The sequence below is a fragment of the Homarus americanus genome, unplaced genomic scaffold (assembly GCF_018991925.1).
Source record: "Homarus americanus isolate GMGI-L3 unplaced genomic scaffold, GMGI_Hamer_2.0 scaffold25483, whole genome shotgun sequence".
In the NCBI taxonomy this organism is placed as follows: domain Eukaryota; kingdom Metazoa; phylum Arthropoda; class Malacostraca; order Decapoda; family Nephropidae; genus Homarus; species Homarus americanus.
Window position 1 is genome coordinate 4,433,014 of NW_024726235.1, and position 14,442 is coordinate 4,447,455.

Here is a 14,442-nt window from a genome sequence, read left to right on the forward strand (position 1 = left end):
CACACCACACACACACACTAGGGGAGAGAGTGCCACTACAACACACACTAGGGAGAGAGAGATGCCACTATACACACACTAGGGAGAGAGAGAGTGCACACACACACACTATTGAGAGAGAGTGCCACTACAACACACACTCAGAGAGAGTGCCACCACACACACACTAGGGAGAGAGTGCCACTACACACACACTAGGGAGAGAGTGCCACAACACACACTAGGAGAGAGAGTGCCAACAACACACACTAGGGGAGAGTGCCACCACACACTAGGGAGAGAGTGCCACCACACACACACTAGGAGAGAGTGCCACACACACACTAGGGGAGAGAGTGCCACCACAACACACACTAGGGAGAGAGTGCCACTTACACACTCAGGAGAGAGTGCCACTACTAACACACACTATCTGGAGAGAGAGTGCCACCACAACACACACAAGGAGAGTGCCATACACACTAGGGGAGAGAGGCCACTATTAACACACACTATCTGAGAGAGAGTGCCACTACACACATACTAGGGAGAGTGCCACTATAACACATAGGGAGAGAGTGCCACTACACACACACTAGGAGATGCCACTCTCACACAATTAGGGGAGAGTGCCACTATAACACACACTAGGGGAGAGAGTGCCACACAACAACACTAGGGAGAGTGCCACATTAACACACTAGGGGAGAGAGGTGCCACCACAACACACACCATCTGGAGAGAGTGCCACATAAACAACAATTGGGAGAGAGAGCTACCATAAACACACATGGGAGAGAGCACTATACACACTAGGGGAGAGAGTGCCACATACACACTAGGGAGAGAGAGAGTGCCACCACACACACTAGGAGTGCCACTATAAATCACCAGGGAGAGAGCACCACAACACACACTAGGAGAGAGTGCCACATAACACACACTAGGAGAGGGTGTTACACACACTAGAGAGCACTACAACACTGGGAGAGAGTGCCACACACACACTAGGGAGAGAGAGAGTGCCACCATTAACACACACCAGGGAGAGGGCCACTATTCACACTAGGGGAGAGGTACTTGGACACACACTATCTGGAGAGAGTGCCACTACTACACACTAGTAAGAGTACCATTAACACACACTAGGAGAGCCACATACCACTAGGGTAGAGTGCCATATACACACAATGTGTAGAGAGAGTGCCACTACACACACTAGGGGAGAGAGTGCTACCATACACACGCTAGGAGAGGCCACCATACACACACTAGGGAGAGAGGCCACTATTACACACACTAGGGAGAGAGTGCCACTACAACACTAGGGGGAGAGCCATACACACTAGAGAGAGTGTACCATTAACACACACTATCTGGAGAGGAGAGTGCCACTTTAACACACCTTGGGTAGAGTACCCACACACTAGGGGAGAGTGCCACACACACACTAGGAGAGAGGGTGCCACATAACACACACTAGGGAGAGGTGCCACCATGGGGGCACACACTAGGAGAGTGCCATACACACACACTAGGAGAGGTGCCACCACACACACTAGGAGAGAGGTGCCACCATACACACAATAGGAGAGAGGCTACCATAACACACACTAGGAGAGAGTGCCACTATTAACACACTAGGGAGGCCACTATTCCACACACTAGGAGAGAGGCCACTAGTAACACACACTAGGAGGAGAGAGCCACTTTAACACCAGGGAGAGAGTGCACCACACACACTAGGGAGAGAGTGCCATACCACACACTAGATGCCACTACACACACAGGTAGAGAGTGCCACACAACACACACTAGAGAGTGCCACCATTACACACACTAGGAGAGGCCACACACACACACTAGGAGAGAGTGCCACTCTTACACACACTATTGGAGAGAGTGCCACTAACACACACTAGGGGAGAGTGCCCACACACACACTAGGGGAGAGAGCACACACACACTAGGGGAGCTAGCAACACACACACTAGGGGAGTGCCACCACTAACAATACACTAGGGAGAGAGTACATCACACACACTAGGGGAGGGTGCCACCACAACACTAGGGGAGAGAGTGCCATTTTAACACACACTAGGAGAGACCACACACACACTAGGGAGAGAGTGCCACTATTAACACACACTAGGGAGAGAGTGCTACTATAACACACAGGGGCTATCTGGAGAGAGCCACTACACACACACTAGGGAGAGTACCATAACATAGGGGAGAGTGCCACTATAACACACACTATCTGAGAGAGAGTGCTACCATACACACATTAGGGAGAGAGGCCACTATTAACACACTAGGGGGAGAGTGCCATTAACACACACTAGGGGAGAGTGCCACTATTAACACACTAGGGGAGAGGTGTACTATTACACACTATCTGGGAGAGAGCCACTATTAACACACACTAGGGAGAGAGAGTGCACTTGGGAGAGTGCCACTATTAACACACTAGGGAGAGAGTGCCACTATTAACACACACTAGGGAGAGAGAGAGTGCCACTATTAACACACACTAGGGAGAGAGTGCCACTATTAACGCACACTATCTGAGAGAGAGTGCCACTATTAACACACACTAGGGAGAGAGAGAGTGCCACTATTAACACACACTAGGGAGAGAGTGCCACTATTAACGCACACTATCTGAGAGAGAGTGCCACTATTAACACAAATTACACACCTACACCCAAACTAATTACCTGTCTTGTAATACACTACTCTACCTGTAAATTAATTAGCTCGCTTCCAGCCAACATCTGTACCGTGTCAAGCACTAAACTCACTCACACGATGCTATATGTTGTAAGAGATATATAACTCATATTTTATTTGATTTTTTTGTTTATTTTAACCTTGTCTATTTTTTTGGCTTATGTTATGTCAAGGTTGAGTTGGGTCAGGTTAGATTAAGTTAGGGTAGCATAGGTTAAGTTAGCTAAGTTTAAATTAAATTAGGTGAGGGTAGTTTAAGTTAGATTAGGTTAAATTATGCTAGACTAGACAAGGTTAGGTGGTTGACTGACTGGATAATTGACTGGCTGACTGGCGGAGAGGAACCATATATCAAGAGGGAAACCTGTGTGTTAAAAACTCTCACACCACAAGGTAAAGTTCCCTTGTGTGTGTGTGTGTGTGTGTGTGTGTGTGTGTAAGTGGTTTGTTTACGTCTGATCACACGGTTGGTTGTGGGGGTGTGTTGTGGGGGATGGTTGTGGGGGTCGGTTGTGGGGTTCCTTTATGCCGAGGAATAAGTGAGATTTTGTTAGGTATAATAGATTAGTTGAAGATTAGCCCCCACCCCTTCCCCTACCACCACCTAGCTTAGTTTACCTGAATATTTAAACCCCATAATGCTACCTGACATTCGTGACATTTTTATCCCGAAATAACTGCTAAAAGTGCATACCAACCAGGTCTGTTGGCGGTATTGGTGCCTGATCCAACTGAAAATATTGACGGTATAAACTGCTGTGTATCTAAACCTCACAAGATGTTTATATTAGTAAAAATTCCTCGATAATAGCGGGGATGTTGGGTAATGTTTACATACGGGGATACGTGCTTTGTCAAATTTCAAAGATTAACTCTGAATAGATATCCATTTATTTACATATCATTCATATATACGTATTTTAATAACATGAATATTTATATGTTATGTAAATTGGTTTTTATAGTGAATAATTTTAATCTCGTGATATTTATGGTGGATAATTTACATGTATCTGAATCAAATGACACTGTGTGCATTCGAGTAGTCATGGAAACTGTTATACTGTATTAATAACTGACGTGATTATTGTTAGTGAATACAGGTGTAATTAATTAAATCCTTCCAGCCTATTCCCATCTTCTCCCCATCACCCCACACCAGTTCCATCTTCTCCCCACCAGTCCCATCTTCTCCCCATCACCCCACACCAGCCCCATCTTCTCCCCACCAGCCCCATCTTCTCCCCATCACCCCACACCAGCCCCATCTTCTCCCCACCAGCCCCATCTTCTCCCCATCACCACACCAGCCCCATCTTCTCCCCTCATCCCATCTTCTCCCCATCACCCCACACCAGCCCCATCTTCTCCCCCTAACCAGTTTGTCATAATATGTGTGGTTAAATCTCGGTTATGGTCACCTGGGCAATACTATTAAATGATGTACTCGCTGTTACTTACCTGAGAAACACTATTAATCCCGTACTAACAACTGGGAACCATTACTAATACACACACACACACACACACACCTCATACACGACATCTAGGACAATCAATTCGTATAACACATCAATCAAAAACTACAAACAGTTTCCTTTAAATAAATGATAAGAGAAATTCCCAGCCGGAGTGTTGCATTTCTCCCCCCGCCCATGTGGTACTGTTAACTGTAAACTGATAACTGTTAACTGTAAACTGATAACTGTTAACTGTAAACTCCAGAGACGAAAGAGTAAATTATACACACACACACACACACATGTATTTAATCGTGTGTGTGTGTGTGTGTGTGTGTGTGTGTGTGTGTGTGTAAACTTTGCTTGTTATCACTAAGGGAATATTTGATCACCATACAGTATAGTGATTCCAATGTTTGACACACACCTGACAGATACACCTAACAGACACACCTGACAGATACACCTAACAGACACACCTGACAGAAACATCTAACAGACACACCTAACAGACACACCTAACAGACACACCTGACAGACACACCTAACAGACACACCTAACAGACATACCTGACAGACACACCTGACAGACCCACCTGACAGACGCCTTCATCAACCCTCACCTCGCGTGATGACCATCGTGTTCTGACTCACTATTGATTTCAAACAACAACAACAACAAAACACATAATAAAAAGACCCCAATAAAAACAAGAAAACAACAAAGACATTACAAAACAAAAACACAAAACACAAAACACAAACACGACCCCATTCTACTCAGACCACAATTTCAACATGACGATATTAGACGTTTTTGTTGTTTTTTTTAGGGGTTGGGGGGGGTCAGCAGTTATGTCTCACGTCGATAAAAACAAAGATAATGGTAACACGAGAGGTCAGAGTCTTTACTTCCTGATAATGTGACTCTGAACGTGACCTGTGTCTTGGTGTGGTAGGGGTGAGGTGGATAGAGGGTGGCAAGGGGTGAGGTGAGGGAAGGTGTGGTGAAGGGAGGGGGAGAATCTTATGAAATTGACTGGTTGACCTCTCAGCAGATTGTAATCGTTTATGACTGTCTGACTGTCTGTTTCTTTATGCGATTGACTGGTTGAGCTGACTGTGTATCTTCCATCCATCCTTTGTAGCAATGTCACTCAGCCAGTTAACAGTCGTACCAGTTACTAAGTCAATCATCCGGTCATACAGTCAACCACATAGGAGACTTCATCCTAGCGTGACCAGAAACACGAACGGCAGCAACTATGATTTACGGCTTGTTTGTCTGTGTGTGTGTGTGTGTGTGTGTGTGTGTGTGTGTGTGTGTGTGTGTGTGTGTGTGTGTGTGTGTGTGTGTGTGTGTGTGTGTGTGTGTGTGTGTGTGTGTGTGTGTGTGTGTGTGTGAAGCCAGGTGAACGCTCAAGGAGGTTCGTTGATGCTCTAACCTGATTCTGTGTTAAATTAATAATGTGAAGATCTATTTTGAGCCGCCACTGTGTTTCTCAGTTTCTACCTGTGATTATGAGCGGAGAGAGAGAGAGAGAGAGAGAGAGAGAGTACATGAATTACCAAAACTAAGACAGCGAACACGCACGCACACACACACACACACACACACACGCACACGCACACACACACACGCACACACACACGCGCACACACGCACACACAGATACACACTCATCCTGGAATATTCCCGATATAATTGATGCTATTCCAGTGTTCCAAGTCCAGTCCTTGACCTTCTCACAGCCTACAGGAGTAAGAGGACGTTGCAGGCTGTTAAAGTAAGGGCTGGTTACAGGCTGCTAGAGGAAGGACAGGTTACAGGCAAGGCTGCTAGAGGAAGGGCAGGTTACAGGCTGCTAGAGGTAGGAGAGGTCACAGGCTGCTAGAGGAAGGACAGGTTACAGGCTGCTAGAGGAATGACAGGTTACAGGCTGCTAGAGGAATGACAGGTTACAGGCTGATAGAGGAATGACAGGTTACAGGCTGATAGAGGTAGGAGAGGTCACAGGCTGCTAGAGGAAGGGCAGGTTACAGGCTTCTAGAGGAAGGGCAGGCTACAGACTACAGGCTTAAAGGGAGGGATAAATTGCTAAGCTGTTTGTGCTGGGACTCAAGTTTTGGGTTGAAAGTTTAATGTCAAGGTTGGTGGTGGTGGTGGTGGTGACGGTAGGGGGATGGTTGTTAGTGGTGGTGGTGGTGAAGGAAGGGGGATGGTTGTTGGTGGTGGTGGTGAAGGCAGGGGATGGTTGGGGTGGTGGTGGTTGGGGGATGGTTGTTGGTGGTGGTGGTGGTGAAGGTAGGGGATGGGTTGTTGTTGGTGGTGGTGGTGGTGAAGGTAGGGGATGGGGTTGTTGTTGGTGGTGGTGGTGGTGGTGAAGGTAGGGGGATGGTTGTTGTTGTTGTTGGTGGTGGTGGTGAAGGAAGGAGGATGGTTGTTGTTGACGTTAGTGGTGTAAGTAGAGTGATCGTTGTTGTTGTTGGTAGTGGTAGTAGGTGAAGGCGACCTGTGGTGTAATGGTCAGGATGTTCACCTTGCAAGCGTGTGGACCAGGGTTCGATCCCGGGCAGGGTGAACTATGGGCAAGTTTCTTTTCGCCATTTGCCTCTGTCTACCCAGCAGTAATTGGGGACCTGGATGTTAATCGATTTACGGATCGTGTTCCGGCGTAATGGTTAGCCAGTGCAGTTGGCGAGTTGTCCGGTCTTCTCGGACTATTCCTTGACATTGGGTCACTCAGCTCGTTAACTTAAGGTGTGGTTGTTATGTTGACGACAGCTTCTACACCTTAAACAAATTCACGCCAAGGTGGCCCTTGGGCCGGCCATCATCGTTACACGAGGGGCAACCATTAATATAGTAGGTGAGAGATGGTTGTCAGGAGATGTTGTGGTCATGGGGGGGTGGTAGTGATGGTGGTAGGTGGTGAGAGGAGTTGTGGTAGATGGTGGTGAAGATGGTAAGTGGTGGTAGTGGTAGATGGTGGTGGTAAAGCTGGTATAAATAACAATCGTGAAATCAGATTACCAACGGATTTTCAAGACACAGGAGAGGAGGCGAGAAAAGAGGAGGAGAAGGAAGAGGAGAGGGTGAGGAGGAGGAGGAGGAGGAGGTCTTCCGTGTGATTTATCCCTTTATGGCACTGCACCGTGGAACTCAGCCAACAGTCCGGCGGTAAACTACATATATCCGTGATGTGTTTTCTCAGATTCACCCAAAGACAATATTAGACTAAATGCCGATTCATCTCAAGTTGGTTACTACTTTATAGTTTCCTAACCCAACACATCCTAACCTAACCATACCTAATCCACCCTAACGTAACCGAACCTAACCTAACCAGTCATCTAGTGCAACAGATCATTATAGTTTTCACGGACAAGAACTCAGATTTCATGCTCTGTCTCTCCTTATCCCCGTCAGGTTTCAGGAACTGGTTTCATCTAAGAACTGCCTTGTGTGATGTTTTATTCATGTCTTGACTTTTAAAATCTCTCCTTCTCTTTCTAGGGAGAGAGAGAGAGAGAGCGCGAGTGTGTGTGTGTGTTCAAGAGACGATGCAGCAATACATGGTGGGTCGCTCGAACACGGCAGGATCCTGAGAGCCCCGGCAGAAGCGGCGTGTGGGAGGCGAATCTTTTGGAGAAGCTGAGAGTTGGACATCCGCCAGCAGCAGGAGCAGCAGCAGCATCAATAGTAGCGGTAGGAGGAGGAACTATCATAAGAGCCCGGCGGTGAGGTAAAATTTGTACTAGGACCGATACAGGAGAGTCACGGCGTTGGGAACACTCGTGGTGAACCAGAATAAGATCCACGGCGATAAAAAAAAGAAAAGAAAAAAGTTTATGGTAGACTTAAATCAATTACCAAAACACTGATAGACAAACCACACCCTAACACCAACAATGAGAATGTGGAAAGTAGAACGTGAGGAAGTGTGAGTAACACTGAATACCTGGAAGAGGAGTGAGTGGCAGAACGACAACAACAACTGAACGTGAACGAGAGACTCCAACAGCGAGGAGCGTAAATGATCCAACACCAACAATAGCGAGAACTTAAGACGTCGAGAAGAGAGGACTTGGCTTGGTGGGTTAGCTGAAGACGGATGGATATTGGAAACAGTAGAGCAGGGCCTGGTAGTGTCTTGTCTAACTCCAGCAGCGAGGGCCTGGCAGTGTCTTGTCTAACTCCAGCAGTGAGGGCCTGGCAGTGTCTTGTCTAACTCCAGCAGTGAGGGCCTGGCAGTGTCTTGTCTAACTCCAGCAGTGAGGACGTGTAGCGTGAAGGACCAACAAGAGGAGAGAAAGACTCGTGTCCCCCAAACCCACCGTGTAAATATCCAATAACAGCAATATTATCACTGAGAGGAAGAGGAACAAGATGACCCTGTGTGTTACTGTACTACCGGAGCCTGAAGTAGGTCTATGGCTCCGGTTTTACATCTACGGCCTTCACGGGTTTATGATTGAGGTGATTTTTACAGCCGTGTGGGACTTCATAGTTAACAGAGACTGGGCGCTTGTCGGTAAGTATTCACACACCCTCCACTACCTCCACCTCATTTTGCCTTCTCTTGTTTTTGTTTGAAATTGTTTGTTTAGTTGTTTGAATTCACTTGCTTTTTTTGTCAGTAGTTGTATGAGTTAATTAATTTATTTGTCATAACTTGTTTCAACTCATTTTGTTTACATTTCTGTTACTGATTTAATTCGTTTGTAATTTATCAGTAGGTGTTTGTTAGTTTATCAGTGTACTGTAGTGTCTCTTGCATGTCTTCCATCATTAAATGTCACCTGAAGTTTTATATGAACATTGGTAGATGGTTTTTGTGTTAGGGAAGAAATATAGGGAAAAATAGTACGTGAATCCTGTGTTAGGGACCAAATCTGGGAAAATTGGTATGTATATTGGATGTAGGGAAATAATAGGGAAATTAAACACACACATATTGTAGCCTTGTTAAAAGAACCCATAAGGTGCCGGGTATACTCGATTAGATCACCTGTTTACTAGGTCATTGGAAGCTCTCACAGATGTTTGGATCCAAGAGGCCAGATGTTTGGATCCAAAAGACATAATCCAAGAGGATGTTTGGATCCAAGAGGCCATGTTTGAATCCATGAGGCCAGATGTTTGAATCCATGAGGCCAGATGTTTGAATCCATGAGGCCAGATGTTTGGATCCAAGAGGCCAGATGTTTGGATCCATGAGGCTGTTTTGACCATGAGGCAGATGTTTGAATCCAGAGGCCAGATGGGATCCATGAGCAGATGTTTGGATCCAAGAGGAGGTTTGATCCATAGATGTTTAATCCAAGAGGCCGATGTTTGATCATGAGTTGGATCCAGAGGAGATGTTTGGATCCATGAGGCTGAATCAGGAGCCAGAGGTGTATCATAGATGTTGGACCATGAGGCCAGATGTTTGGATCCATGAGGCCAGATGTTTGGATCCATGAGGCCGATGTTTGGATCCATGAGGTTGTTTGGATCCATGAGGCCGATGTTTGGATCCATGAGGCCAGATGTTTGATCCATGAGGCCAGATGTTTGATCCATGAGGCCAGATGTTTGAATCCATGAGGCCAGATGTTTGGATCCACGAGGCCAGATGTTTGGATCCAAGAGGCCAGATGTTTGGATCCATGAGGCCAGATGTTGGATCCGGGAGGCGATGTTTGGATCCATGAGGCCAGATGTTTGGATCCATGAGGCCGATGTTTGGATCAGAGGCCAGATGTTTGGATCCAAGAGGCCAGATGTTTGGATCCAAGAGGCCAGAGGATCCAAGAGGCCAGATGTTTGGATCCATGAGGCCAGATGTTGAATCCATGAGGCCAGATGTTTGATTCAGCGAGGTGATGTTGGATCCAGAGGCCAGATGTTTGGATCCAAGAGCTAGATGTTTGAACCAAGAGGCCAGATGTTTGGATCCATGAGCTGTGTTTAGATCTATGAGGCACAGCAGGAAGGCACAGGGTGAAAGTTATAGCTTAGTTATAGCCAGGTATGGTTAGCAGCTGGTGCATGGTGATAGCTTGTGGTTATGGCTTGTAGGGTTACAGCCAGTAAAAGTTATGAGCCAGGGAAGTTATAGCTTCAGGGAAAGCAGCTATGTAGTGGTTACAGGAAAGTTATACTTGGTAGGAAGAGCTATAGCTTAGGTGTTATAGCTAGGTAGGGAAAGTTATAGTAGGGAAAGTTATGTTGTAGGGAAAAGTTATAGGTAGAAAAGTTGTAGCTAGGTAGGAAAGTAGGTAGGGCAGAAGCAGGGTGCCTGTAGGAGTTATAGGTAGTAGTTGTAGCAGGTAAAAGTTATAGCTAGGTAGTTAGCCTGTAGGGTACAGCAAGGTAGGAAGTTACAAGGTAGAGTAAAGGTTACTTTTTTTAGTTTGAATTGAAAACGGATAAGCTAATGGAATATTTGTAAGATTAGGTTCTGGAGAATTATAATGACTCACTATAATTATCTACCTGGATAGAATGCAAAGGAACTATTAACTTGCCAATAATTCACCTGGCCGATGGTCTTGTCATCTCGACCTGACACTCCGGGAACTGCCAACGTGACTAAATCACAGACACACACACACACACACACACACAGTCTTTTTGTGGAAGCTATGGCTGTGATTGTTATATACAGAAACAACTAAGTGAGGCTGTGTGTGTGTGTGTGTGCGTGCGTGTGTGTGCGTGCGTGTGTGTGTGTGTGTGTGTGTGTGTCTTAGTGGTCTTCATGCACGTGTTGCTCACACCTGTGGGTCCACCTACAGCATGTCACCTGGATTTTCCATTTCGATAACTCGTGTGAATGTAGAATAAGGGCAAATTTTTCTTATTCACTTATTATTTATTATTCAGTTATCTATCAACTCCACGGTTTATTTATCTATTTATATATATATATTCAATAATTTATACATTCAATTATCTCTCTATTCAGTTAATTATTCACTTGTCTACTTAACCTCTTAGTTATTCATTCATCTTAGTTATTCATTTGATTATTCAGGTTGTACGAGTGTTTGGTCACTCTTCATCTACGGTGTGGGGAGTCTAGTGATGGAGAGGTTCTATCGTCGCTACCACGCCACTGTTCCTTTACCTCTTCGGGGGCTTTGTTACGTCGCTTGGACTTACCTGTGGGAATTCTCTACAGGTAAGACGTTTGTTCCCCTCCAGTTTGTTTGACTAAATGAGTTGTATTGTGATGTCGAGTTATTTTGATATAAGATCTTTGGAGAGGATATTATTTTTATTGGTTTTGGTAGTTCTCATTTGGATATAATCTTACAAAAGAGTATAATTGTTGATGTAATGTTGCTAAGAATACTATAATCATTAATATACTTTTACGTATGATAATATTAATCTTAATTTAACTTTACTTATGTTGTTCAATATGTATTTTATTTTTCATTATTATTAAACGACAGACCCAAACACATGTAACTATTACAGGTATGTTGTTGCGGCAGTATGGCGCATGTCCGTGGGATTACACAGACAGAAACTACAATCTACTGGGACTCATCACTCTCGAGTACTTCCCCGCCTGGTACTTCGCTGCAGTCCTCACCGAGCAGATCCTTATGCATAACCTTCTCTTCGTCTCCCTCTACTCCCAGGACTCTCATAATCGGCTGTACCATAAGGGATAGGGAAGAACATGAGAGACCTGACTGTCACTTGTTTTATATCGACCATCAGTAACCCTTGTGACTGTCACTTGTTTTATGACGACCATCAGTAACCCTCGTGACTGTCACTTGTTTTATGACGCAGTAACCCTCGTGACTGTCACTTGTGTCACTTATGACGACCATCAGTAACCCTCGTGACTGTCACTTGTTTTATGACGACAATTAAAAACCCTTGTGACTGTCACTTGTTTTATGACGACCATCAGTAACCCTTGTGACTGTCACTTGTTTTATGACGACCATCAGTAACCCTCGTGACTGTCACTTGTTTTATGACGACAATTAAAAACCCTTTGGATCAGGTACTCTTGACAGTCAGATGTTCATATAAAGGTATAGATGTTGGGTTGACGTTGTCTTCTGGTTGTAGATGGTCGTCATTCTCTTCGGAAAATTAATTATCAACGTCTCACAGTTAAATCTTAAAACAATGACTGTCTTTTGTTTTTGTAATGGCGGGAGATTCTCTTTTAATCACTTGATATTTATAAAAAGCTTCCAGGTTGTAGGAGACTTTGTGAGCATTACTGGTTATTTATCACCAATAACCAATCACCTAACCTAGTCGTGTGTGTGTGTGTGTGTGTGTGTGTGTGTGTGTGTGTATGTGTGTAATGGCTGTCCACCGTGTACAAGGTTGTCATAGGCATTTAATTTTTTTGTGTGTACAGTTTTCGTGGTTATTAAATTGTGTTAGAGCGACACATGTGGCCAAGACTCTACACAGGTGGCCAAGACTCTACACATGTGGCCAAGACTCTACACAGGTGGCCAAGACTCTACACAGGTGGCCAAGACTCTACACAGGTGGCCAAGACTCTACACAGGTGACCAAGACTCGGTGCAGTGTATATAGAGGACACACACACACACACACACACACACACACACACACACCCTAGTGGTAAACCTTGGCCACAAACGGGTCACCTATGGCCATAACTACCCATTGAATCATACAGTCAGATATAAACACCATCAATAAAATGACTTTGAGTGACTGAGGCGCTGACTGACAAACACCAACAGTTCACAACTAACTAACTAACTGGACACTGACTGGCACCCAAGGACTGCAACCCTCTCTACTGGTCATTATAAGTGTCATATATTACTTAAAAGTCACTTAAAATGGAAAAAAAAATGTAATACGAAATCACATTCACTCGACCAATCCTACTTACAAAGGTCGACTAAATAGAAACACAATGCTTATCCAGTTAGTAAAAAAAAGTGTTAGCTTACTTATAACACTTAACAGTTCACTTATACCAGTCCTAACAATCATCATATAACTGTCACTGCTTCTTGTCAGGCACTGTCATCTCTTTACTTACACTTATATAAAGACAATGGATTATATATATACCTGGACAAACCACCACAACAACAACCACAAACCACCACAACCACCACAGCCCTATCGTCATTTACAACACATCTTTATATAACTCCTAAATTAATTAACACAACATCTTTTCATTACGCGATAGTACTCAGACCGAGAGTACTTTGAACTCACCTGGATTGTACACCTGAGAGGACATCAATCAATACATACTCACCTTAATTTTCATTGACAGGTGAATATAATGGTGAACGGTTAACTATATGGCCAGGTGTGAGGAGGCTATAGTAATTTATATAAACCTATTTTTTTTTTAAGAACAGGTTATACAGCGTTACATAATGGATAACTAAATACGTCAGCTTGAACTCACACAAAGTACAAAATTTGGATTATGTATGTTACAGTAACTCGTTTATATGTGTTAGTAACTGTAATTTTGCCTTTTTTTTTATTTCTATGTCATGTCAACTAACAACAAACTTTGCCTTAAAGCATTAGCAGTTTACGTCATAAACAAGCATTACCTTCATCAGCTGTTGAACGTAAACAATGTAAACAAACCTGACGTCATAACCTTCTTACATCTAATAGACAAACAAACAAACAAAGAAATAAAAACAATTTCTAACAATCTTTGCCTCGAGGATATACAATAGTCATCGATTTCGTACATAATTTTGATATATTTTTTTTAATATTTATACTTTTTCGTACACTGAAGGATGTATTTGCTGTAGCCCTGTATCAGTCACTAAAGTACAGGATGTTTATGTTTTTGTTTTATGTTTTGGTTTTGGTCAGTACAGCAACAAAGATGTATCAATATAGTGGTTTTTTTTATTGCTTCAGTTAAGTTTACAAATCTCTAATTACAGTGGGAAGGGGGGGGGGGGTACAGACAAAATACAGTATGTGTATCCGTAGTAGAGTACAGTACAGTCTTCACAGCCTTCAATGGTGTGTGTGAGTGTCGGTAGTTCATTTGGTCTTCGTGTTGGTGTCTTCAGTAGCCTAGAAAGTTAACTTAACTTAACTTAACCTAACCTAACCTAACCTAACCTAACCTAACCTTAATCTAACTTAATATAACTGACCTAATTTAACTTTATGTAACCTAACCTAACCTAATTCAACTTAACGTTACGTAACCAGAAATAACCTTTAACCTAATTTGACTTTAACCATGAAGACGACAACGATTCG

General features: G+C 44.0%; 1 protein-coding gene across 5 annotated transcripts in view; it reads left to right on the forward strand.

Annotated features, from left to right (window-relative positions):
• LOC121865457 (transmembrane protein 229B-like) overlaps positions 1-11,961 on the forward strand; it is a 37,882-nt gene extending 25,921 nt beyond the window's left edge. For all 5 annotated transcript variants that reach the window (XM_042364900.1, XM_042364901.1, XM_042364903.1 and 2 more), the window contains exons 3-5: positions 7,690-8,707; positions 11,198-11,344; positions 11,647-11,961. In XM_042364900.1, the coding sequence (XP_042220834.1) occupies positions 8,563-8,707; positions 11,198-11,344; positions 11,647-11,846 (492 nt within the window). In that variant the 5' untranslated portion in view covers positions 7,690-8,562 and the 3' untranslated portion in view covers positions 11,847-11,961. The remainder of the gene's footprint in view (positions 1-7,689; positions 8,708-11,197; positions 11,345-11,646) is intronic.
• Positions 11,962-14,442: the final 2,481 nt, after the last annotated feature.